The sequence below is a fragment of the Poecilia latipinna genome, unplaced genomic scaffold (assembly GCF_001443285.1).
Source record: "Poecilia latipinna isolate Pla-1442-1.1 unplaced genomic scaffold, P_latipinna-1.0 Scaffold962, whole genome shotgun sequence".
NCBI classification, from domain to species: Eukaryota; Metazoa; Chordata; class Actinopteri; order Cyprinodontiformes; family Poeciliidae; genus Poecilia; species Poecilia latipinna.
Window position 1 is genome coordinate 1 of NW_015113578.1, and position 26,942 is coordinate 26,942.

Sequence of the window (26,942 nt, forward strand, 5' to 3'; positions counted from 1 at the left end):
GTTCTGGAGGATAAAGGTTCAGGAAATGTCTTAACAAATCGGTTTTAAAACACACATATCAAAGCCGTCGACATGGCTGCAGAGTCCCGGCTGTTAACTCACCCAGATGATCACTGCCGGGTTGAGAAGAGCTCGGTTTTCTGCCTCTAACGCCACAATTAAGGCCTCCACTTCTGAAGGGCAAAATGGATCGACCTGGAGATCGAGGAAAGCAGTTATTAAGAAGAAGGGTGCAGATAATTGTTGTTTAAACTTTATTATATTAAAAGGGAAACTCACAGAAACCTTAATGAAGTTCCAGTCTTCCAGCAGATACCTGCCGTTGTCGCCCATCAGATCTGGCGTGACGTTCAGCTCCTGCAGGGATATTTCAGACCTTCAAATGATGACTGGTGCATTCGAGGTCAAGAGAAAAACTGACTCCAGTGCTTCAGGAACCTTCTGGTTCTCGTCCCTTCCACTCCTTTGGTTACAACCACCTGCTTTCCTGCCGTTTATAATTACATGATTACGGAAATTAAAAGCCTAAGCCTGCTCCATAAGCCTGTTCTAGTTCTTTTAGTCAAGGTGGCAAGAACAAGATAAAAACGTTCTCCCTGGCAGAACAGTTCATACTTCACAAAAATTGAAGTGCAGAACTCTTGGGAAGTTTCATTGGTTCTTCCTGCTGCAGCATTTCTGTTTAATAATTGCAAGACACAGTTGATGTGTCCGGATCAAGCTGCAAGAAAAAGACTGATGCCAGTTTGTTCTTGCAGACCTGAAAGAGAGCGTATCTGTTCTTGTGGAATATATGTTGGTGTTTATGGGTCATCTGCAGTAGTAGAAAAAAAAGGTTTCGTCATTATACAATGCAAATGATGCGTTCTGCAAATTCTCCAGCTTTACCTTTTATGCTAACAGTTCACAATGTGTCCGGTAATTTATGGATATTCAATGCATAGAAAATTATCTACTTGTGACATTTATTTTATTAAAAAACAAACATTTATACAGTGTTTTTCTTGATGATCCAGTAAATACACTACAATCATAAATCACATGCAGGTGATTCTGTAAAAAAAAGAGCATTGGGGACTGATTAGAGGGATTAGTGGACTGATTGCAATAAAAGAGAAGCAGATGTGTTTGACATCATTGGATTCCTTTATTTGAAATGATTATTTAGAAAAGAAAGTGTCAACAAGACCTAACGAAACAAACATTTTGCAGTTGAAAAGTATAAAGCGGACTTCTTGAAAACATCTGTTAATGTCTGAATGTGGTTGAAAAATTACCGAGGTTAATAAAATAGGTTACCAGAGCCTAGCAGTCTCTTCCTAATTCAAGGACACAAGCACATCGCAACAAATGAAGAATGGTATGAAAGTATTCTGCAAGATAAACTCCTCCTAATGCTCCACGGAAACATGATGAACAACAATGTCTCAGGAAATGTAATAAAAGCAGAACAAAGATCTGAACATTCAAATTTTGGCCCAGAAGCCAACAAACAGATCAACTTCAGAAGACGAAGAAACACTTTAAGTATAAACTCTTCTGATAAATTAGGTCTATTTGCTAATAAAGGCCTTTAAAACCATTTGTGTCTGCAGAAACATTTCACTATGACTGTAGTCACTATTGCTCTTTTCGCCTCTTGCTGTCAGAAAACATTACTTCTTGCGCAAAATTAAAAAGTAAAAACTACATGCAAGCCAAGTTAAATTACATTATGTTGAAAACTGAGTAAAATCACGATACATCCAGGAATTATAAAAGCTTTTATGCAGAAACAGCCCCAACATGGAGGTACTGATGTTTCCAGTGAGTTCTGGCCTTGGCGGCATAAAGCAATCAGGTCACCCAATGAATTCATTTACCAATCATCTCTTCTGTTTTGCTTCTAATTACGCTCTAAAACTGAAATGTCATGCTTGCATAAAATAAACACCATAATAGACATCCAGAAGCTGTCTTTGGCACTGAAACACAGTTTGTTCTACCCAAACGAAGTAATGGAAAGCAATAGAAAATGTGTAATGGTTATGGGAAACATGTGTTGGGGGCTAGCGGAGATAGATAACAGCTCACTGTCTATGGAGGAAAATCAGGTCAGTGCAAAGTGTAAAGATTTGCAAGCTTTGAACAGAGAAACTGGCATGATTTAAACCAGGATGGCAGTGAAATCCTGAAGTAGACATGTTTGTTTAAGATCACGCTTGGAGAGAAACCACTAAGCTCTCAACACTGCAGGAACTTTGAAGTTGCAGCAAGTTTTAAATTTAAAACGAAACCTGAAACCATAACATATTTCTGCTGTAATATTGCTTCTGGAAGTACAGCGGGACGGTGCTGATCTAAGGAGACGAGGAAAACAACTAGCATGAGCTTCAAGTTGAAGTGATGAACGACTTGTTCATCAGTTGGACAAGAACTCATTAAAGCTGGACAAGTAAAAGTGCAACGTACCAATACAGATAATTAACACGCATGAAAATAACTGGACTGGAAGGTGTTGTGATGCCAAACACAGACACTAAGAGGTGTGAGTTGTGGCTTCACAGAAAGGTTTAAGGTATTCCCAGCATTGACTGAAGCACCAACCGGTCAGTGAAGGTTGGATGCCTGTAGAAACGTGATACAGAATTACTAAGTTGTAAAATATTTATTTTATTGTTTCAGTCTTTTTTAAGAGTAAAATATGATTGATGCCTCTTTATTATGTGGCAAAAAGAAGGTTGAAAGACTGTTTTAAAGACCTCACCATGTTTACCGTAACATTCGCAGTCTGTTACATGTTACTGACAACTCTCCTCCCAATCTGAAGAAATACCAAATCATTGTAGTCCATAGTCTTCCCCTCTCTGCTAGCATGCGCCGCCAGTTTCTCCACCTGCACTCAAACCCAAACTGCTTATCCCTGTGTTAGATCCACGTAATGGCGCTGGGACAAAAGTAATTTTTCATCTTCCGCCTTCTGTACTTGTCTTTCATCCCCTCCATTATTCTTCCTCCTTTTCCAAACCCAGTGAAAAGGATGGATCTGGTTCCTTACAGGCACACCGGAAAGCCTCGGCCCCACAGGCCACCTGAGCGCAGCTGGGAATCTCTCCAGACAGCCGATCCAAAGGAGCCGACAGAGGCTCCAATACATCACCGAGACTCTGTTCAGCACCGCGAAGGACTTGGAGCGGGTTTAAAGGACGATGAACTGTTTAGATCACTGCAGAACATTAAAGTGTTCTTCCACCAATCTCTACTGTCAGCAGTTACATCCAGGGAAGATAAATACAGATGTGCAAGATAAAGGAGACATGTCTCCAAATATGAGGACTGGCTTAGGGTGTTGTGAACATGTGGTAAAATACAGTAGAAATCTGAGGAGAGTCGTTTCGGAGACCAACAAAAAGCGGTCGAATGTTCTGTCGTTAGCTTCTAAATCCCGTCACAAAGTAAACAGCTTCAGGAGTTTTGGGATTTTTGACAAAGCTGACGATGATGGACTGCTGTGTCGAGTCTTCTTCAGTGCATTCCACAGATTCTCAATGGAGTTCAGGTCTGGACTCTAAATTTTCACATCCTGACAGACTGGCGACAGCCAACCAGACACTGTGACTGAAGATAACGTACCCAAAACAGACAAGACATAATTAATCATCTCAAATGACTGAAAGAACAACAAGGATTACAAGAAGCTAAAGAAAAGTGGAGCTCAGATTCTAGATTGGTGCTTCCAGAGTTTAAATCCTTGTTCTAGAAAAGAGGCTGGTGCAAATAACAAAAAATATATTTGAATTTTGTTTTAATTGATGTCAAACAACTGCACTGCAAAAACACAAAATCTTACCAAGTATTTTTGTTTAGCAAACCTGAAATAAGATAAAACTAACTTACAAGTAACTTTTTAGTTGACTTTTAATTCCTTAATATTCCTCCTGGATTATGGCAGGAAAATCCCACCAAGCAAGCAGAAAGTTTGGCAAGTGAAGATTTGCTCCAAGCAGAGACTAAGTGTGAGTGTGAGGAGAAGTTTTGAGTGCAATCATTACAAGTTTTGAGAAGAAAGACATGAAGTCCTGCTTTCAAAATAGAAATATAAGCAAAAGTATTAAAAGTTTTGAGAACAAAAGACATGACGTTCTGCTGTCAGACTGAAAATGTGTGCTCTGGGATTATGGCAGGAAAATTCCTCCATACTCAGTCAATCAAATTTTATTTTGTATTTCTTATACAGCTAATGTTAAATAATGTTTTGTTTACTTTAACATATTGAAAGATGTTGACCCTCTAGATACAAGAGAAAACTCATTTTTATAGGAAAATGGCCGCTTACCTATAAGATCAATCAACTTTTTGATAATTGATAATTTGGCGATATCTCTTAATATTGGGCAAATCTACCTGCAGGTATTGATAAAGTCACATTGACCTTTAAGTTCTTGAGATTTTTAACATTTTCTGCATCACAGCCATCTGAACCTGTCAGCAGCTGCCAGGGATCAGTTTCATGTTCTCATTACGGCTGCAGAACGTGTTACCTTTCATATGTTTCACAAAAAGCAGTTTCTATTTTTATTCCTGAGTAGTTTTCATCCCTTTACAGCGTAGGTAGAAACATGCAGTCCTGCTCCAACAGAGCTGAATCAAATGCCTGAGTTACGTCCTCCTAATGATGAAAATCTTTGATGTAACTGTGCTGAAAAGATATTCATCTAAAGGTCTCAGGCTCTGAGACTGAAGCTTCAGAGCCCTGAGTTGGAGGTTTCTGATTTTCAGACTTGATCAACGGAAATCCCGCAGTTCTTGGGGTGCAGAAAAGTGTTTCACATATCAAAGGTTTATGTGGTCTGTGCAGCCATATCTAATATGAAAAACTGTCAGTCTTTACTTGTTTGCATTTGGACGCTGTTTTAGATTACCCAAGAAAAAGGACCGTGAGTTCAAAACAGATGTTAAAGAAAGGCAGAGGGGTGAACATTGACCATTTGTCTTTTACAAGTGAGATAATATTAAGGAGGAGGTAAGAATTCATCAATAAACACCCAGCTAATCAGGGAAACTCCCAGAGTTCACTCTTTCCGTCTGAATCAGAGAGAGATGGAGTTTGGGAAGAAATGAGGGGGAAAATGGAGTGTGGACATTTTCGACAGGCTCTGATACACGGCTGACTGTAAATACCAACTCCCACCACTAGGCCACCCACATGGAGCTCACATGAAGTTTTGACTGGGAAAGTTTAATGAATATGAGAAGAGACAAAGGAGAACAGTGTAAAATAAAAAGCACCTGCTCTTTCTGAGATTCAGTCAGCAGCAGTAGTTAAAGCACCAAGGAGGACTGGCAGCAGGAACAAAACTACTTATTTCATCAAATGAAGATTTCAAAGCAAATTAGTGAGCAAAACATTAAACATTGTAACTGTAGTTATGGAAAGCTGGCATCCTGCAGCAGTACTCACCATATCCAGAGCTCCAAAAGCTTTTTGGAGAACATTGGCCAGAGCCACAGCAGCTTCCAATCCCCCGGTTATAAGGCAAGCTGACTGCGACAAAGTCTCTGAAAACAAAGAAGCCAATGAGAGAATTAAGGCTTTGTGATTAATCTAACAGTCTGTCTGATATCTACTGCCTCTGCTTTTTTTAATTAGAAAGAAGTTAGTAAAGTTTACAACAAGCTATGTCCTGTTTTACCACAGTCCTGCATCCTGATTCAGCCTTGTTACCAAAATCTCCAACAATCAAAGATTCAATGTATAAAAGATTATATAGTTATACATTTGATATTGTTTTTATTGTCAGATATATTTTCATTTTGTATTAAAAACCTGAAGAAAAACAATGTAATACCAATGCTCTGCCAGTAGGTGGAGAGAATAGTAACATAAATTAAGCGGAAAAAGTTCGAGCGAGGTTAAAGTAGTTATCGTGGAATGTCCGCTTAACAAGATATTCAACTTTTTCATGGCGATATCACCTGGATGCTATTTTACAACAGTAAAATTTACTATGAAAGCAGTTTGTATTGCTGGAACTATATGTGTTTTATTTATTTAGAATGATTTTTAAAATTAATCTGCCTGAGAAACACATTTATTATTTTGCTAATCTTTTGAGATAGTAAAAGTTTCATTTGCAAACCCACATTTTTTAATTATTATCAGATTTAGACATTTTCCATTAACTAGTTAGCAGCTTGTATTGTTGTCAATGTGCCTCTGAGCTGCTGATTGATTTACAGACTAAGTGGATTTCACTGAGTGAGCTGGCGGATATAACAGCAATGATTCACCAGCTGGCACACAGCCGAAATACAATTACATGTCTTTAGATAAAAACACAACAGTTATCAAGGACAATCAGCTCATCGCAGACTCCACAAAAATAAAAATTAGACCTCCTATCCAGATGTCTCGCTTGATAAAAGAACCAGTCGTTTATGCGAACGCACACCAACCGAGGCAATAAGCAGTTAGTCAAACTGACAGATATGAGAACTTCCTTCCACGTCTTTAAAAAAAAAAAAACACACACACACACAATGAATTCATTCACTTGAGAGGCTCTGGGAATTATCACCGCACACCTCTTGTCACCATCAAACAGGTACTTGTTGGTCCAGGTGCTGGCAGGGTGAAATATGGGGCTGTGTTTATTTCCTCTCCTCTGATTGTGAAGGTGTCCCTTGTCCTAACTTGTTCTCCCCAGTATTCAGCGTCTGCTTACACCCGCCCTCTTCATCTCAGGCCAAACAATGCTTAAAAAGAATTTCCCCCGTCAGAGAATGGCGACGGGTCATTTTGGTTTATTGTCACCTATTGACTGCTAGCTACAGACCACACAAAAAGAAACAAAGCACCGCAGCTCTGCTCACTTCAGGGCATTTATTCTGTCAGACATGCATGCATACCGTACAACTCAGCTACAGGAACAAAGATCTCTGAACGACACACACACACAGTGCATCAACAGTGCTTCAATGTTTCCATATTTTATGTTACAGCCTTATTACAAACTGCAACACAAATACCCCATTATAACAATGTGGAAATATTCTTGAGATTTTTTGCTAATTAATTAATTTGTTCATTTTTTTTTTTTTCACAAAATTTTTCCTACATAATGAGTATTTTTGTGGTCAGTTCTGTCTATTTTCAGATGTTTTAAGGTCTCTTGTCACATTAAATCCAAATGAGCTGCTACTGGCCATGACCCCCAACTTAACATTTACACTCGCAAATAAAAACACCTAAAAACAGATGTGCGATTATACAGCCTTGAAAAGCAGAAGTAGAGCCTTCTGCAAAATCAACAATAATACAGCAAGTCTTTTCTGGATGGTAAGTCAACAACTAAAACCTCCAGCAGCCATTGTACAGCTCATACAGAAGGGAAACCAGCTGTATGCAAGAGTGATGGAGCTCCATTTGGGTTGCTAGGTAACGGTGCTCAGCTTGGCTAGGGTTGCTAGGTAACGGCGCAGTGCCAGTCAAATGTGACTTACTAATCAGCAGGCTTTTGAAAAGGTTTATTTTCCAGACACCAAATAAACATCAATTTGTTAAAAACGGTCTGGGTGGATTTTTTTAATCCATTGGTCTGTCTTTTTGGAAAGACACCCACTTGTCTATAAAAGGTCCCAGAGTTAATACCAAGCTTGTAATAACTAAGCTTGGTATTAAAGGAGTTGTCTTTAGACCACTGAGACAGGATTGCCTTGAGAGCTAAATCCAGAAACATTTCTGCGGTCCCAGTGACCTCTGTGACCTCAATTATTTGTAACTGAAAGAAGCTTGAAACCATCAGGACTCTTCCTATGGCTGGTCGGCCACTCCTTAATAAAAGGAGCCTGAAGGACTCTAAGGCCACAAGAAACAAGATTCTGGTATGAAGAGACAGAGATTGAAACCTCTGGAGTGAATACCTGGCGTCATGTTTGGAGGAACCAGGGCTCATTACCGGGTCAATACCGTTCCTGCAGCGAGGCACGGTGGTGCCAGCATCATGTTATGGAGACGTTTTGGAGCAGCAGGAATTGTCCAGACAGAGGGAAAGATGAATGCAGCAATGTTTAGAGACATCCTGGCCTGGTTGGAAACCTGCCCCAGGGCGCTCCTGACCTCAGACTGAGGCGATGATTCATTTGTCAGCAGGACAACACAGGATCAGAACCACTCTGAGAATGTCCAAAGCCAGAGTCCAGACCTGATTGCATTTCTGAAGAGATCTTCCATGCAACCTGATGGAGCTTGAGAAGAACTGCAAAGCTAATCTGGTGGCATCACATTGAAATAAAATGAGGTATTAAGCTAATTTCTTTGTCTCTTCTTTTTTTTTTGCAAAAATCCCCAAAGGTTTCCCACATTGTCATAATGAGGTATTTGTGTGCACAATTTTGTGGGAAGAGATTTCATTTAATTCAATCTTGAATGACGCTGTAACATATAATGTGGAAAAAGTGAAGCACGGTGAATACTTTCCAGGTGAAATACTTAACAGGCCGTGTAAAAAAGAAGGTTGTGAGGACGGAAAGTCACCTTTGATGATGGACTCTGCAGCAGCTAAATCCCGTTTATAGGTCACCTGGAGGACAAACAGTTGCTTAGTCAAAGTAGAAACAAAAGTAGTTCATTCACGCACATCCATGCAGAAATATTTTCAAATTATTTCCTAAAACCCTCACAAGGATGAAATGTTGCCTCTAAGCTACAGAAGCTAAAACCTGAGCTGGTAAAGGTGATAAATCAAACAATCGTAAATCATTAAAATCCCCTTTTACTCCGATTACACAGATTCAGGTTCTGTAAGTACAAGTCAAGTGTGGTTCAAGTGCTAAAAAATAAATATATTTTTAAATGATATCTGACTTGTTTTTGTTAAATTGAGATTGCCAAAATTATTTCTATTCACCAAATGCCAAAATTTATAAGGGAGGTAATTTTTTATAGAATTGCACATAGATTCACAGAAGTTTTCAAACATTTTTTTGTAGTATTTGCAGTTTGGATCAGATTTTGTGGATTTTGTTCCATAATCTTCTCACCATTTTGCTGGAAATTTGCCCCATTCCTCAGACAGAACTGGTTTAACTGAGTCAGTTCCCAGGAAACTGGAAGCTGTCATGTTTCAGCATATAAAGACATTTTTACAAAGCATGCTCCGCGTTTCTTCTTTTTCCAAAGTAAAATTATTTTAAAATTCAAAAACCTTTATTTCTGTTGATTAAACAGTACAAAGTCTCACTTAACGGATCAGTACTATCCGAAAGCGGGTCGTTTTTACGCTCACCTTCCACAAGGTTGGCGGACCATCGATGAGTTTGGCGTTGGTGCCGCAGTACTGCAGAGCAAGATGGAGACACTCGGTACCGAACTCGAAGTCTGACTCGGTGCACTGCAGAGGGGCCACGTGGACGGCGTAATTCATGACAGAGAAATTATCGTTAACAACAAAATATGTGTCTTAATTCTTATAAAGTACTTGTTTACAGGAGTAATGGTTCTAAAATATGAGAAGAGCTTGGCAGAAAAGATAAAAACGGTTCACGGCAACACCTAGGTAAGTGATTGTAAATCCTTTGCCTTAATTAGACACGCTAACATCCTGAGGATTGCTACGATGCTTGAGTTGCCATATCTGCAGCATAAATCAACCTAGAAATGTTTGGTGAATAAATCCTCGTTTTGTCCTTATCCACTAAAAAATCGGATTCTGCTTTAAAAATACTTAACACCAAAATATTCACTAATTTTTTTACCAATTATTTGAATTTTGTTGGTAAACTTTAAAAACCTACTATACTCTGACTTTCCTGCTCTGCATGCTACATCGTAAACTTCACAATGATCTTTTGCATTTGATTTATTTGTCTGCAAAGTGATCAGTGGCAGGGCTTGCAAAGAAAATGCTCAGAATAAAACACTGCTGTCACCACATTTTTCACTTCAGAGCTCCATTTTCTTTGGCCGTTGAAATCTTCTTGGCCTTATAACTGCTCTCTTATCTTTCAGATTTAACACTGAAAATGTCCAAGACTGTTTTTAATTGAGGCATTTTAACCACATCATTCTACAAGACATTAAACGATACTGGATGATTTTTTTAAGTGATGCTATGGCTCCTTGTCTCTGTCACTCAGCAGAACGGACGTGTGTACATTTAACCTGAAGTACATGTAGGCCTATAAGATGCAAAATACAGTAAAAAGTGAGGACAGTAAGTAATTATTTCGTGTCACTGATGCATTCAGAGGCAGCACTGCAATCACTGTGGACAGGAGTATTTGGTAGGATATTATGTTCCAAGCTTCTTGCATGCAACTTCAGCATAACTGTGATACTAAAGCTGATAAAAGTGGTGGGGAAAATATGATGAAGGAAAAAAAAAAAAAGAAAGAGTCACGAAAAGTGATGTAATCGATATAATCAAATCTTTCAGCAAAAGAACTGCAAGTACATGTTTTCCTGAACTTGTGCAGCTCTGCTTGTTCTCACTGTGATTTTCAACTTGGCTTCTCAAAAGGTTAAGCTTCCATAAATTTGGTAGATTTGCATTTTCTACCAAAATAGAGGAGTTAGAGGAGCCACACATGTTTGGCCTCTGTGGGACGTTTTAGGCTCATTTAAAGATTTCTACAGTTAAACTGCTATTCTTGCAGTTGAACCACAATGATTTTAACGTTTTTGCAATGTGAAACTTTTAGATTGAATCTTCCACCTGGTTACTTCCTGGTCAGATTTTAATGTCAGGTTAACTAAAGGGTAAATAAAAATAAACAAATACAAAACCCCCCATTCTTAAATCTGACCGAGAATCTGTGGTAAGCCTTGAAAATAAAAATTCAGCCACTAGATATGGAAAGTTGGTAGAAACATATACCAAAAGACTCGCAGCTGTAATTGCAGTGAAACGTTAAGTATTGGCAATTACAAATGTCTCCTTCTAATTCACAACTATACACTTTGGTTTTGATCTAGAAAAACCAACTAAAATACACTGATGCCTGAAGTTTAAAAGCGACAAAATATGAAGAAAGTGTGATGGGTACTCGTACTTTTGCATTGAGTTTACAACTCGATGACGGAATTGTGTAAAAACTTTTTACCATGAGGGCCAAAGTCATTGGACTTTATTTTAACATTTTTAAAACAAACTCTTGGTGAGTTTTTTAAGTTTTTATTGTAGCTGCTCAATAATAATCTAAACAATTTCAGTTATATTAAAATGAACAATTCGAAAGGTATTGGAGGCGCAAAAACTATATAACATTTTAAAATAAATGTTTGGTGTGTTGTTTTTTTTATTATTATTATTTTAGCTGATCAATAATGATCTAAACAATTTAATTTTTATTCAAATGAGCGAAATGGTCAGATGTTTGTAGAAAATGGATGTGTAGATACAAACTCACAGTTTCTACATTTTGTGTGTTGAATCTAAGATTTGTGTTTTGAGAAATAGTAGGACATTGTTTGTGCTTCCAGTTATTTAAAAATTAAGATAAATGCAAAATCCTCATAAAGAAATGGGAATCAGTTTTTGGTCCCTAGCATTTTTTTTATCAGATGTTATTTGTAAAAGAAAAAAAAATGTTGAAAAGTGTCGATCTGCATCAACCAGCTGTGCTCCATTTGGGCCGCCCAAAATCCTTCAGAGGGCCACAAATGGCACTTTGGACACCCCTGATTTAATGTATTGTGAGTCAGTGAGTAGGTTGGTATTTTGTTGAGCTTAAACTAATGATCAGTAATATTTGAGTGATAAAATAGAAAATAGATGGGCCTTTTCCTTCAGCGTCTGTGTAACTGTAGAGGAGAGAAACTATGGTCTCTGTGTTGAGGTAATTTAACCTTTAGCATTTTCTCTAAATACAAAAGCCCTCCCAGAAGACTGGATAAAGTGTCTCCCCTTTTGTCTTTTCACCCCTCAGTTCTTCAGCTCTGAATGGATGTCAGGCTCCAAATCTGACGCTCTCTGAGATTTTTCATGAGTATGTCCTACAGTCTCAACCTGACAGACACCTTAGACTTTAGAGAAGGAGAAGGAGGAGAGGGACGCGCAGTCAGAGCCGACAGTGTGTCCTTCTGCAACCTGACTATCTGTGACACTGCAGCACCAGAGTGAGCTCATTTTCTTAAAAACGTTGAAGCCAATGGAGCTTTCAAAGCGATCTGCAGATCTGTGTGTGCCAGGAGTAAAAATAACTTCAGACAAATGGCGCTCCAGCTAAAGGCATACCTCAGCTGTGAGCTAAAAGTTTGCTGCCTCTTTTAAAGCAGAAATCAAGGCTGAAATTGCAAACTCCAAATGTCTGAAAAATAAATAACGTTGACTTTTACATCTTTAGTTTCAGTTCGATTGCCGAGTTTTAAGGACACAAGGCTCTTTGCTTTCTGAGTGGATCCTGCACAGATCAATCTAAATTCTCTCTTCTATGCAGGTAGACGTATAAAGCTGCACTCAGCTCCTGACACGAGCCAACCTGAAGGTTAAGGTAATTTAAGGGTTTATTGTCTTTCAAAAGGGGATTTTTGTTCCATTTTTGTCCTGCAGAGGCGTCTGTTGGTGCCTAAATGTTTCAGCGTGTGATTTGTTTTCCAGGTGCATCAGAGAAAGAACTGGCCAGTGACATCGGAACAAAATGAAAAGTTGGGCCAATGTTGATATAAGATATTAGTACTGCTCACCAGGCTTTACTTGTGTCCCCACCAGGCTAAGCATTGCTTATTTATTTAAATCTTTTTAAAATGTTTGCATTTTTCAAGACTTTATTGTTGGTGTTCAGGTGTTAATCTTCAAATCGTTGAGTAATACATAATTATCAAGTGATATTTTCACATTTCCTGTCAACTTTAGACATTTTTTAACTCGAAAACACGACGGGACGCTGGATGAATGACTGCACTCACATCCATCCACCGGTTCCTGGGGGAAACCTCGCTGCTGTTATGGTAGGGTTTACCAGTATTTTACTTTATCAAATTTTTTATTCAATAGTTATTAGGATACTCGATTGCTAAAATAATCGTTTACAACAACCATATCCTGCATGTAACTTCTGTTCACTCCAATGAAAAGTTACTATTGACATTAAGACAACAATGTTGTTTTAAGTAAGACTTGAACCAGTTCAGTACGCTACCAGAGTCTGACTCAGCTCTCCAGTCATTTCAGCAATATGTCACAGTCAGCATGTTGCACTGAGTTCCAACAGAAGACAGCAAGAAGATTTTATTTCCTTGTAAAATTGGCTTTGCACTGAAACTCTGCAGCTTTCAGCACACTGAACTGAAATGGGAATCGTACAGAAAGGTTTGTCCCGAAATTTCTACATTTCTAGATCAAGAAAAGGCTACTAAACATAAAGAAGAATCAAACCCCAGTAACTTAGAAAGCCGCCCTCACCTTCTGGTAGGCCTCACAGATGACATCGTATGTGAAGCCCTGAGGCATTTCGCTAGCCCTGTACTTGGCTCGCTCTAACGAATGATCCAGGTATCCCTCCGACGTTGTGGCGATCACAGTGGAAACAAGTGGTCTGATCGCTCCAGCTGCCTGTGTGGAAAAAGACGGTAGGATCTGGAATTTATTATGAAACATTAAGTCAAGAATGCGTTTAGAGAGAAATAATGTTCACCAAAATATTTGTAAGAGGGAAAATTAGACACATGCAAGTTCCCTGCGATGTATAATGCACAAAAACAAATCTGTACCACGTAAATGTGGGTTGCTGCAGACAGGAACAGTAAGCAGTGAGTTTGGAGGTGATTGACTGGCTTTTGTAAACACTTTTACCAGTTTATAACATGAAGTAAAGCTTTGTCATCTCACTGCAAAAACGCAAAATCTTACCAAATATTTTTGGTCTAATTTCTAGTGCAAATATCTTAGCACACTTGAAATTAGACAACCCAAGTTAAAAGTAACTTTTCAGCAAGTTTTAGCCACTTGTTTCAATTAAACAATTCCTTAATATGGATGAAAAAGTACTTGTTCCATTGGCAGATAAATTAACACATAACATAGGAATAATTGAACTGTAATAAGTGAAATAATCTGCCAATGGAACTAGTACTTTTCATCAATATTAAGGAATTATTTACTTTAAACAAGCCTCTGTATCTTGCTCAAAAGTTACTTTTAAGTTAATTTAGTCTTATTTCAAGTGTATTAAGATATTTGCACCAGAAGCTAAACCAAAAATACTTGGTAAGATTTTGTGCTTTTAGAAAAATAAATAAGACTCAGACGGAGTGAGAGTTCAATTGGTTTAACGTTACATCACAACTACGACTAGTGCTGCCATATATGGAGAAGATGAAGAAAACAGGGATTAGGAGATTTTAGCAACTCTATATTTTAAGTTTTCATTACAGCCGGTTTAAAGTTCTCTTTCTGCTCCAGCATTTTGACAAAATGCATCAACCAGGCTGTGATTCTTCACAACACGCCGCTGCAGATCCTAGTAATAAAACCGGATCGCTCCAATGTGAGCAATCCGCACTTCCAATAACACAGAGTTTATGCAGGGCTCTTAAATGCAGTTCAGAGGATTACTGACATGTGGTTTAATAAAATTAAAACCCAAAGAAGGGCGGTTTGATTAAAAACGCAAGAAAAAATATTAAAATAGTTACTAGATGGCATATAAGTTGACTTACGCAACTAGTTAAATAATGATTTATAACAAAACACCAAATGTGCATGGCCTGCTTCTAATGAAACATTTCTGGTCTAGCATTGTGGATACATGATAGAGGAAAGCAACTATGTTCAAAGGGTTCTGGCTGCTTTTGAGATAGAAATTAATCTGCTCATTTTACCAAAGAAGGGCTCAGGAGGTTGGGTGCTGCTGAGATAATAAGGACCAGACCGCCTGCTGTGGGAGTTCATCTCAAAGCTCAGACACATCAGAAATGCCGGGATCTGTGGATGTTCTTTTAATAACCTGCATGACCTCCTTTCAACAGGATCCTTCATCATGTTGAGCTTTAACTATAAATCATCCATATATGTAAATGTTTTGTCATCATGAACTGATGCATTAATCTAGTTCAAATGAGCTAGAATCATGAAACCTGTTTGTTTTCGTTCAGCTCTTTCAGTCTGCTGTGGAGTGTTTTTGTGATTATGTTTACAGAAACAGGTAAAAGATTGGGCTCAAGTCCCAGGGTTTCTGCAGGTTTCACAAACTCAAATTAACACTTTTAAGACCTTTTTAAGACATTTACGAATTAAATTTAAGAAATTTATCATGATAGAAAGTTATAAAAGAAACTCATTAAATTGCCATAATGCACCAGACAGTTGGGTTGGTAATACAAAATCTGAATTTGACGCAAAACCTAGCTAGCAAGAGTGTACATATTAGCAGCTAGTTACTGGTAGCCTCAAATGTCTTGCAATGAAAATGTCTGTGTGTGATTCAAACTTGTGTCTGACCAAAAAGTCCAGCAAGACAAAAGAGAAAAAATTACATTGAACCTACAGGCAACATTTAAGACCTGTGATTAATGTATTTAAGGCCAACTTACTTTTTAAAATGGATTTAAGACATTTTAAGCCTGTAAAGATGTGCTTACACCCTGCTTTCCCATGTAATATCTGAATCTGGGACAGCTAATCATGGCGGATTTGTTTCCACTTGTTTCTGTGATTGACCCTCTCTGGTTTTCAGCTCAAGGCTCAATAGCAGATGAAGTTTGAGCTCCAGACAGGATTTAATTTAGCTTACACCGCTCTCTCCAAGCATGAGGACGACAGAGTGGCTTTCAGGGTTGTTTCTCCATTTGAACAGGGATTACATTTAGTCTCTGCACTGTTTGTCCCTTGGAAAAATTGAAATTTACTGACTTCATCGGTTTTCCATTTGCTGAGCCTTGAACACAGAACAATCATTTGACTAATAAATCCAAGCTTCCAATAAACACTCAAATTAAGTCTATTCAGATGGACGGGTGGATGAAATCCTATTCATTTTTTTTATTTTCCTCATAATTTAATCTGCATAGTGGTGGGACATGTGGACTTAAAGTTTTATCCTATTTTCAGATTTCTATATGAATTATTTATTCACTTTTATAATAATCCTGACAATACAAACAGTTCTAGGGGCTTTTAAACATCATTAATTGGAATTTATTGTGACAATGATAAATCTAAATCTTATCATGGTAGTAAGTTTTACACAATAAATCATAAACAATACAATAAATACCCATCCCTAAGTGTGTATTTATTAAATTAGCTCTTCCTGCACTCACTCCTTGCTCCTTTGCAGCCGTCGCTATCTTGTGCAGGAAGTCCTCGTCCACAAACGGGCGGACAGCGTCATGTATGATGACCACCTTGGGTTTGTGGGCCGCCGGCCTCCGCTGCTCCCCCAGAGCCGCGACTCCATTGCAGATGGACCGGTGACGAGTTGAGCCGCCGGGTACCACTAGGACCTTCTTGTGCTGGAACCGTTGGATGATGTCCATCATCAAGCCAGTGTTTTCCTTAGCAACAACCACCACAATGGTTTGGATCCATGACACCCTTCAAGAATGAAGCAAATGAAAACAGATAGAAGTAGGCACAGTCAGAACAAATGCAGCTACACAGCAGCTGGATCTGAGTAACTGTAATTTCCTACAGCAGGGGTGTCCAAACTTTTTGTCATATGGGACAAAATCAATAAGTCAGAAGAACTTGCGGGCCAGAAATATGTGTTTTTTCCTTCTAACCAAAAAACTAATAATTATATTATACTATAATTAAATAATTAAAGTAATCAGATTTTTTTTATTCCTCACTAAAGGAAAAGCATCCAATTTTTTAAAGTCTGGATTAAAAAAAGGTAAATTCTGAAAAATATATATTTTCTTTGAAAACACTTCCTGCATTTAGCAAATTCTAATAAATTAAAGGAAATGTTGAGTAAAAGTCACAGGAGAGATGTGTGTAAAAAATAAAAATCCTGGTTCTTTAAAGAAAATACTTTGACTTTTGCTTCTATTTTTACAGCGTACACAGAGCGAACTTTCATTTCGTTTGGCTCAAGGACAGTTTTACTCACTAGAAATTAAATTGTGGAGTATTAAAGTGCTAAATTTGGAGAGTAAATATAAAAATTTCCATAAAATGAGCCTGAAAAATCTACAAAATGGGCCAAAAATATAAATATAAAGATGTATTACATTCGCTGTAACCAGTATTTCCTATTGTAGGACTATTTGAAGTTGTGATCATTTTGTACCAATTAAAAATAAAAAGACTTAAATTAAATCAATCAATCATTTGTGCTTGTGGGGTTAAAATTGTAAAAAAAAAAAAACAGTGCAAGGGCCGCAAATGGCCTGGACAGACTGTGCAGCCAAAATATGAACTCTAGGATGGATTGGTGGCCTCTGGTCAGATACTGGATCAGATCTGTTCCATCATCTATAAACTATGATACATTCATATGAAAACTGAGTCACAAATAAAACTCTGCGGACACTCAGGGATCAGATTGGGGGTTTTTAACGTCATCATTTCACCGTGATCCTGACTTTTCTCCTCAGAAAATCTCTCCCTGTGATCACTGGAGTCAATTCCCTAATGCCTCTTTCCTTTAACTCGCTTAATGACAAGTAAGCAACAAGCAACAGGTTAATAGGACTCATCTAATCAACAGCAGTTGTTGCTTTAATAGTTTTTATCATCAGCCAGGGATTGAGATGTAATGTAAACATCCTCTGTTTCATTTCTCCGTCATGGAGCCTGAGATCTGTTGAAAATATGACCGCCTGTCTGCCAAAGACAAAAACTCAAATATTCCACCAGCAAACTGTAATAAAAAAAAAAATAGCATTTGCAAAATAGAGTTAATGTTTCCTAACTGGAACCACTGCTAAATTTCCTTCAAACAACAAACCTTTGCTTTTGTTTCATTTAAAACACTATATTGTTCTGCTTTAATCAAGGTATTCCCCCACAGCAGTTATGAGATTAATAAAAGCCATCCAAAACAGGACACTTGAGCCAAGGCAGGATCAAAGCATCCTGAAATACACAAAACAAGCCACTTACGTTTCTTGTAACAGGTAATCCTTCAATAAAAAAACTCCTTCCATGCAAACACACACCCTGGAGTACTTCCTGGCAAGCCTAACAATGCTATGGTTAACCATGCCAGGATGTGAGGGGGAAAAAACTTCAAAGTCTGATCAGAAAATACTGGGAATTTCTCATGACACAGTCTATCTATGTTGAGATCTTTAATAATAAAAAACTGAGTGGGTTCTGGTAGAAAATTGCAATCTTGTAGCTGCTAATGTTATTGAATTGAAGCATTTTTTGCATGTTTAGTATCAACAACATCAAACATCAAAACATCACAATTATTTGTTATTTTTACTCGTTTTAAACCAGAATTGGCCACCTGTCTAGTAGTTTGCATCTCTGTTATTTTTTTATGCTTAGGCAGGCTTTAAAAATGATTGACTCCAAACCTTCGGGTCAGGTTTCAACCAAATACACGCACTATTTTATATTCTGGTTACTGTAGCAATTTTATCCTGACGACTCAAAATATCTGGGCTGGTCAACACGTGCCTTTATTTTTTAACTCATTTTTTATTTTCTGACTTCAGAATAAATGTCTTTATCGCATATGATATTTGTACTGCTCATTTGAGAAGACAGGTTGCTTTTTACTTGGATAAACAAATATGAGCTGTAATTTCCAAAACACAAAAGTGTTTCTTTTCTAATAACTTGATACATTTTCTATCTTTAGGTGACTTCAGTTTAACACAACAATGATTCTTAACATTGTTCTTGTCATCGGGAACACACTAAAGCCTGTTAGTGTCTGCAGAACCTACTTGCATTTATGGAGCATCCACCAATTGGAAAAACAGAATTTTAATCCATTTCACCATAATCTTGATCATCAGTTCTCTGTGGTCATTAATTTTATTGTGATACCTAGACAAGATGGATGGAATGGACCTTTTTTTCCTGATACTTTCAGTGATATTTTAATATTCTCCCTGTATCACCAATAAATGCAGGGAAAAGAAAACAAGATATTTTGATTTTGGAAAGAGAAAGGATTTGTATATTTGGTCTCAATCATTTTACTAATTCCTTGTGGATTATGCTTGATTTGTGAATGGTTGCAGAAAATAATAAATGCAGTTTGAGATGTTGGGGGTGGAACGTTTTTTAATTTAGCCCCGGGGCCCTACATCTAGTAAAACCATCCCTGTCAAGCAGGTAACTATATTTCCAACAGTTTTCTTTGTATTTTATAACTAAAAGGGATTTATCGTAGTTTATTTTCCTACCTCTCAAAGGACTCTACAGTGTAGCTTATGAGCGGTCTACCCAGAAACGGACAGAACTGTTTTGGTGTCTGCAGTCCGGTTCTCTCTCCGGTCCCGCCGGCCGGAAGAACCACCGACACCGGGAAGTCCACGCAGAGTCCCGCCTTAAGGTGGTCGCTCTTCCGGGCTTCGCCTGTTGGGAAAACCCGGGGATAAGCGGGCCTGTCCTGTTCACTGTCATCACTCTGCATATAAACGGGACTGACCTCCATCTGTTTACGGTTGGAGGTGTAAAAGGGGCGTCAACGGAGGTTTCTCCAAAATCTGTTCATTCCTGACTGATGGGCAGGATGTCTGTCAGAGAGGCGGCGCGGATGGAGAAGCGGAGAATATAACCGCGACGTGAAGCTAACGCTGCAATGGTGGTACTTCCGCTCTAACCTTTCAAAATAAGACAATGTGCGTTTCGGATTAAAGGCCTGAATAACGGAAACAATTTAAGCATAGATTATATGAAAAATTGCATGTATTAAGGGCCTGAATAATGGAGAAGACTTGAGCACAGATCTCATGAAATACATTTATTTTAGTTATTTGTGGATAATATTGGCAAATTGAATGTATTTGAATGTATTTTAGCAAATACAAAGACAAAATGACCAAAGCAAAAAACAAAGAAAAACAAACAAGCTAAACTAAACTAACTGTTAAAAAAAGAAGAAAAATATTAGAAAATTTATGACAGTTAATAATTTTTGAGGTCCCTACCCAGAGTTAATTCAGAAAAATAACTATTGGGAAAGATGAAGTTTATTATTATTATTATTATTATTATTATTATTATTATTATTATTATTATTATTATTATTATTATTATTATTATATTATTATTATTGCTGCTAATTAAATTAATATATGTATTGCTATTAGAGACTTTGATACTGGGAATTTATATAGTGCCTGAAGTTACTTTACTTTACTTTACTTTACTTTACTTTACTTTACTTTACTTTACTTTACTTTACTTTACTTTACTTTACTTTACTTTGAAATTCATATCCTGGTTTGTCAAGTCAACTTGACAGATATTTATCGGCAAATCTGCAGCTATTCCACCAGTGCACCAAATATCTCCAAATACATATTTTAAGTAGCAAATTTGCAGGCACAGTGGTTTTTGCAAGACAAAATCCAACAGAAATATATCAGAATTTGCTTAATGCAATAAGTTTTATTGTTTATGTTGACATAGTACATTTCTATTTACTTTGTGTAAAAAGTACATCCTGCTTCAGTTTTTGGATTTTGAGTCATAACATATTAAATATGATCAACCACAATCTAAAACTATTTAAATCTAATCTCAACTGTACATCAGATTCCAAACAAGCATTATTTAGATACTTTTTTTACAGTCTCAATGATTTTATTGTTTGTACATGCAAATAAAAAATAAAATGGTAAACAAAGGTATAGGACAAAATAGAAAAACAGAGAACACCTTAAGTTGCTAAAACTCTTTCTGATCAGCTTCTGTGTGGTCCAGCTACAGTTCTTCAATCCGGTTAACTCAGCCCTATTGCAACACATTGTTTCCATTTTTCAGTCATCTGTTGTAGAAATGCTGCTGTGTGTTGAAACATTGTCCTGTTGATGACCCAGCTGTTGGCTTCAGCTGTTGGACAGATAGCTTCACATTTGACTCTGGAATACTTTGGTAAACAGAGGAGGACATGGTTGGCTTAATGACTGCAAGGCGTCCATGTTTTGTGGCTGGAAGACAAACCCATATCATCACCCTTCTGTTTCAGGCCTGACAGCTGATATCAGGTGTTTGTGCTGATTTGTTGACTTTGATTTTAGCTAAACACTTTGCTGTGCATTATGCTCATGCATTTTGTTTTTATCTCAGCTGTCCTATTGACGGATGTTTTGGGGTTCATTCAGATTCAACCTTGTTGTCACTTTCTTTCTCATGACATTTTTGTTCAGTTTTTCTCTAAATATACAGTGATGAGTTGTAATATTAAATGTGTTGAGGCCACATAAAGGTGTATAATAAGCTTTTGGGGTTTCTTAGCTATTAACTTTAGAGTGAATTTTAAAATACACCAAACTGCCTATTAATCTCTTGCTCCATTTTTCCCTCATTTTTGAACAACACACCAAGATACCTATACTCTCCCACTTAACACAAGACCTCAACCAAGACAAGTGTCTTGAATGCTTTACACTGAAATTCATTGTAGAAGGATGAATTTCAAGTTGTTTGGACATTATAACCTTTTTCAGATTGATGGGCAACCACAGTTGCTTCACTACAACCATTGCTGATGTCTTTTCAAATAAATGGCATTGGCCTCCAGACCAATAAATCTTCCAATCTGCTTGTTTCTATGTAATAAATAATGACATTGTGGGATTTTCTGTGTGCTTTTTGTCAACCTGGTATCCATCAAACATTTTGATTATGTCCTGATGGCTAAAACCAGCGATCTGAAGGAGGGGCTGCTTTTTAAGTCAATAATTGTACAAACTGTTGGTTGAAATCTTGATTAAATGGATTTCATCTAACAGTTTGTATAATGTGTTCTAGAGTTCAAGCTCTCACATCTACATAATGCTTTAAAGCTTTTAACAATATGAAACAACATGTGATCAATTGTTGGATTTATTTTGCACAAAGTAAAGACAAGAGTGAAGTTTTTGCAAATGGTAAACAAATGAATTCACCAGATATATTGCGACAAAAAATATATTACATCAAACATATTTCTTACACAGTAAAATCTTATAAACACAGCCATATTTCAAAATGTGAGTAGGGATTTCATATATGTACAGCTATTTACAGTCAATGTTTTAAAGATGTTTAGGTGTTTTTCCATTAGTTTGATGCAGATCTCCATAAACACACAGAATATGCACAGCCCATATGGGACAATGTGTTCTAGTACATGGAACTCTCCAGACTGTACAATCCACTTTTGTTCACATTTTTAAAATCAAAAATCTTTGGGAATCCACTTTGAAGTCTCCAAATTAGCTACCTGACTTTGCATGAGTCAGATGAAAGTCACAGAAAGATAATCCACAACTTCCAAAGGTCAAAAGGAGAAACCTCCTGAGGATTATTTTTAGAGTCAATCTGAAGACGTTGCAGATTTTAGGATTCAGTCTCATGCCAGTTCTCCCTCAGCCGGGTCTTGCCCAATCTCTTCTTGCTCTTGGATTTGTGTCTTTGGAGGACCGACGGCTGCAGCACGGATTGGTCCTCAAACTTGCTGCCGGACTCGTTGTGTTGCCTCGAGAACCTCTTGCACTTGCAGGAGGTCACCACGGTGATCTTGTACGTCCTGGTGGTGCCGTCCTGGCATTCCAGCTGGATGCGCTGGGTGCGGGTTTTGTCGTTGACGCAGCGCCAGTCGTGGCTGCTGCTCCGACGGGCCCAGAACTTCCTGCCGCGGGACCCACCGATCCAGTTCTCCAGCATCTGAGCTGGGAGACACTCGCCTGCGCACACCAGCTCCTTAATGGGGTTGACGCTGGTGCAGTGGCCATCTGAGATGTACTTTGTGGACCTCAATTCTCTGCAGCCAATCTGACTCCGATCTGTGGGCGAACAGATAGGATCATTTTTACAGCTATAGATATTTTTGAAACAATCCAAGCATTCCCCCTTCAGGATTTCTGACTCCAGTTTTCTCCCATTACATTGGCTGGGAATCCATTTGACGCTTCTGGCTAGAAACATGAAGACAAGGATGCAAGACAATAGCACCTCGACCTTTCTTCCTTAAATCATAATTACAGCATGGTGACAAAAAGAGAAAAATCATGGATTAGCAGGAGGAATGCACTTTTGCAGGCAGGCAGGTTTTACTCCTGCAGGCTATGAAAACTGTCCCCCCTGCTCTCCCCTCCATGGCTGTAACCCAATTCCTGCTCCAGTCATGCATCTCCATACACCTCTGTGACAGCGTTGGATGAATGGAGCAAGGATGGGCTCTGTCTTCCTGTCTCTTACTTACACTCCCTCCACCCCCAAACATCCCCATCCATCAGGGTCTCATACCAGGAGAGCCGCAGGGTAACAATGGCGCAGGCAGAAAACCTCATCCATCTGGACTGCAGCCATCTCTAGTATACACTGATATTTGTTTGCCTTTTTATGATTCCTTTTATACAATGTAAAAAGAGAAAACTAAAATCTGTAGTTTTCAAAACAATATTCTTGTTATTGTTCTTGTTTGTTATGCTGATTTTGCTTTATATTTACCTTAATTTTACTGCTCTTATGATTGAGATACATTTAGACATTCAAACGTCTATTGGAACATGCTCATTTAATTTTGGGTTTGCACAAGAGGTGCAAAAATAAATTTTCATTTAGTGAGAAAAAAAAGTCATCTTATGGCACCAGAAACAGACGGACACATCTGCTGTGATACTCTGTAATGCTTATTTTAGGCTTAATTTTGACCTTTTAGTCAAACAAGATCATGCTTCTTCCTCAGGATTTAAATAAATCATTCAGAGATGCAGCATATATTTTGATATGAATATCAATATGTTTTTTAAAAAGTTACTACAAATGTGATGGTTTTTGCAACTTTTCTAGCATGCCTCACTATAAAATTTGCCACATTGAATAACAGATATTTAAAAGAGTGATAGTGGCACTAAATCACTCATGTTAATTACAAAATCCAAATTAGCAAAATAGTTGTTTAATATGTAAACAATTGTATAAAAACAAATTAGACATTGTTTTGTTTGATTATTATTATTATTATTATTATTATTATTATTATTATTATTATTATTATTATTATTATGAATTGTTTTGTTTTCTTCCATTTTATTTTTTACATTTTTGAAAAAAAATATTTCATTTTATTACTATTTCAGATGGAAAAGTGCACAAATATTGTGACATAACATGGCTGCAAGTGTTTCTAAACCCTTTGAGTTATGCTTTTGTATCAAGCTTTGATTAAATTCAATATTTCGTTTGTTTGACCACTACCAAAACTTTGAATTTTGGTAGTGGCTAAAAACTGTAGTCAAATGAAAGTAGTACTACAACATATTGTTGTAGTACTACAACATAATAAAACATATTTTTACTCAAATAAAAGTAATAAGTAACCAAGAGCTCAGAGTTGCTATTCGCCGTATTTAGATTAATTAACATTATGCATATTACAGAATGTTGCAGGAGTTGCGGTGAAGCAGTAAAAGAGCAGAGCATCCTTCCTGTCCACTCACCGCCTCGCTCCTGCGCAGCCGCACCGCCGCCCTGTCCTCGCCCTCCGGTGCGCGCGCGGTTCAGGGACGCGTTGCTCTGCAGCTCCGCGGCCGGAGCGGGACTCACGTGCGAGAACACCCGCTCCGTGGCGTCATTTTCCACGGCCTGGCAGCTCCTCAGGAGGACACAGAGCAGGATGAGGGAGCGACACGACGCGTGGGCGCTGAGGAACATGGCTGCTTCTCTCTTTTTTAAAAAAAAAAAAAAAAGAAGTAAAGCTGAGAGAAGCAGACAAGTGTCCTGATGCTGGATGAGCTGCTGAGTGCGATGAGAGAGGTTTTAAATGCGACCCGGCCCGCCTCGCGCTCTGGCAGCTGCTCAGGTATGTCTGCTTCTGGAGGATCTGATTGGTCGCCATGTTGGTCTCAAACCTCGCCCACTTGTTTTATTTTAGTTTCAAGAACCTCAAATTCACCCCGTATGCTGAAGAAGAGGGGTCTGACTTCCATCACGAATGTTTGTTGTTGTTTTCCCACAAATAATCATGCATAGTTAATCTTAAAAACAAACAAATCTGTTAGTAAATACATTGAAAAAATTGGCATACTTTTTACACCAAGCTTAATCTTTCAGGCTTCTTTGAAAGGAGTGTATCTGTATCCCACATTGGCAGAGATGGGTAGAGTATCAAAAGTTGTACTCAAGTAAGAGTAGTACTACTTCAACTTTTACACAAGTAAAAGTAAAAAGTAGCCATCCAAGAAATTACTGAAGAGTGAAACAGTTTGGTAAAAGAAAAAAAAAAAGACTATTCTGAGTAACTGATCAAAACATAAAAAATTACATCATCAGATGAACCAAAATGTAAAGTTGTGTGAAAATGTTTGTATTAAAATGAAAATTATTTATTTAAAAACATGATTATAAAATAATAAAATAAGACAAAAGAAAAAAAAAATCTAAATCAATTTATGTGTTTCAGCTTACTTTAGCAAAGTCTTTCCAAAACTTTAAGAAATCCTTCTACATCTTACATTTTAGGCCAAAACTAACTATTAATTATAACTGTTCATAATTGTATCCATCATTGCAAAATCCTAAGTAAATAATGTCATGTGAATAATGACAAATTTATTTTGAATTGTGAGAGTTTTTAGGGTCCTTCAGGTAACTTCTCAGATGGCATTGTATCATAATTTGGCTACTTAATGTAGCTTTAACAGTTTAAAGGTCTCAAGAAGTAGCTGGGGCAGCAAAGAAAATAATATTTGGAGAAGGTACAATCCTGCCATTCATTCTGTTTAAAGCACATCTATGCATTGAAATCCCCTAACAAAGCACAGAGGATTCTAGTTGATCAAAAGCATCCTCCTTTGCTGCCTTTGAACTGTTACCCTCAGGTAGAACGCATCGCCACCCATCTCTTTTCAAAAAATAGGACAAAACAGTCTTTCATTGCAAAAGCAGTCCATTTGTTAAACAAACATTGCAAGAAGACAGGTTTTAAACTTCTCTTTATGGTCTAGCAGACCTATACATTAAACATCTTTCATGTTTTCCTGTGCTGCTTCTTTTTGAGTTGATTTGTATTTATTGTTCTATTTCCTTGCAGAAATGAAAAATGGCTCTGGTGCATTAGTGAGCGCAGTTTTAGTGGATCTGGTTCTTGATGTGAGGACTGGCTTTCACTCTTTGCACTCCAATTTTACACAACTTTTTATTATTTGGTTCCTTCCTACTCACGTTTTATCCTACAAATGCATGTAACTCAGCTGCTTATCGTGACTGCAGAGTGATATCAGAGGTTGTTTCAGTTCAATAGTTTCAATGACTATTGAAACTTTCCCTCTATTTCCGCATTGAAACTTTTGGACCTATCTTTAAAAATGCTTTGAACCGCTTGTTTTAGTAGTTCAAACACCAAATATACCTTAAAATGCATTAATGCGTACAGGGTAAACCATATAAACACTTCCATATCTCTGATTTTGGGGTTACAGCCAATCAGCATCAAGGAAAATAAATACTTCTGGATTAGCTGCCTTGCAAAAGCCAACCAATAGTGTGTCAAATAATGTTGCATCTAGGCATCATAACTTCCCAAGCTGCATTTATTCTCAAATATTTCAGATATTCTAAAGAATATTATTCGAAATAATCAATAGAAAACACAGTAGTGTGGCTAATGGTAGATATTTCACTAACACTCCTGTGAACCCCTGATGAAGTAACGCTCTGGGCAAAGTGCCTTGGTGTCCAAGAGAAAAACTTTTGACTCTTGACTGATTTCTGTTTTTTCTTTTATATGCAACTTACTCTGTGTCATTAAACACACATAATATAGTTATTCTAGTAAGAAGAATGATCTGGATTAGATTAAACTCCTGTAGTGTGATTTGATGTGGTGTTTAGAAGAACAAA

General features: G+C 37.6%; 2 protein-coding genes across 3 annotated transcripts; both read right to left on the reverse strand.

Annotated features, from left to right (window-relative positions):
• Positions 1 to 6: 6 nt before the first annotated feature.
• On the reverse strand, positions 7 to 19,699 carry crppa (CDP-L-ribitol pyrophosphorylase A). Of its 2 annotated transcripts, XM_015049868.1 has the most exons (9): positions 19,292 to 19,381; positions 17,875 to 18,002; positions 16,241 to 16,514; positions 13,383 to 13,532; positions 9,267 to 9,371; positions 8,516 to 8,561; positions 5,441 to 5,538; positions 280 to 357; positions 7 to 195 (listed from the first exon to the last, which is right to left on the reverse strand). In XM_015049868.1, exons 2-9 carry the CDS (start codon positions 17,889 to 17,891, stop codon positions 94 to 96), a joined length of 870 nt encoding a protein of 289 aa, XP_014905354.1. In that variant the 5' UTR covers positions 17,892 to 18,002; positions 19,292 to 19,381; the 3' UTR covers positions 7 to 93. The 2 variants fall into 2 exon arrangements, with proteins under 2 accessions (XP_014905354.1, XP_014905353.1); XM_015049867.1 differs by lacking the exon at positions 17,875 to 18,002 and having other exon boundaries at positions 19,292 to 19,699.
• Positions 19,700 to 21,923: 2,224 nt separating this feature from the next.
• On the reverse strand, positions 21,924 to 24,955 carry sostdc1a (sclerostin domain containing 1a). Its single transcript, XM_015049854.1, has 2 exons — positions 24,542 to 24,955; positions 21,924 to 22,882 (listed from the first exon to the last, which is right to left on the reverse strand). Exons 1-2 carry the CDS (start codon positions 24,753 to 24,755, stop codon positions 22,437 to 22,439), a joined length of 660 nt encoding a protein of 219 aa, XP_014905340.1. The 5' UTR covers positions 24,756 to 24,955; the 3' UTR covers positions 21,924 to 22,436.
• Positions 24,956 to 26,942: the final 1,987 nt, after the last annotated feature.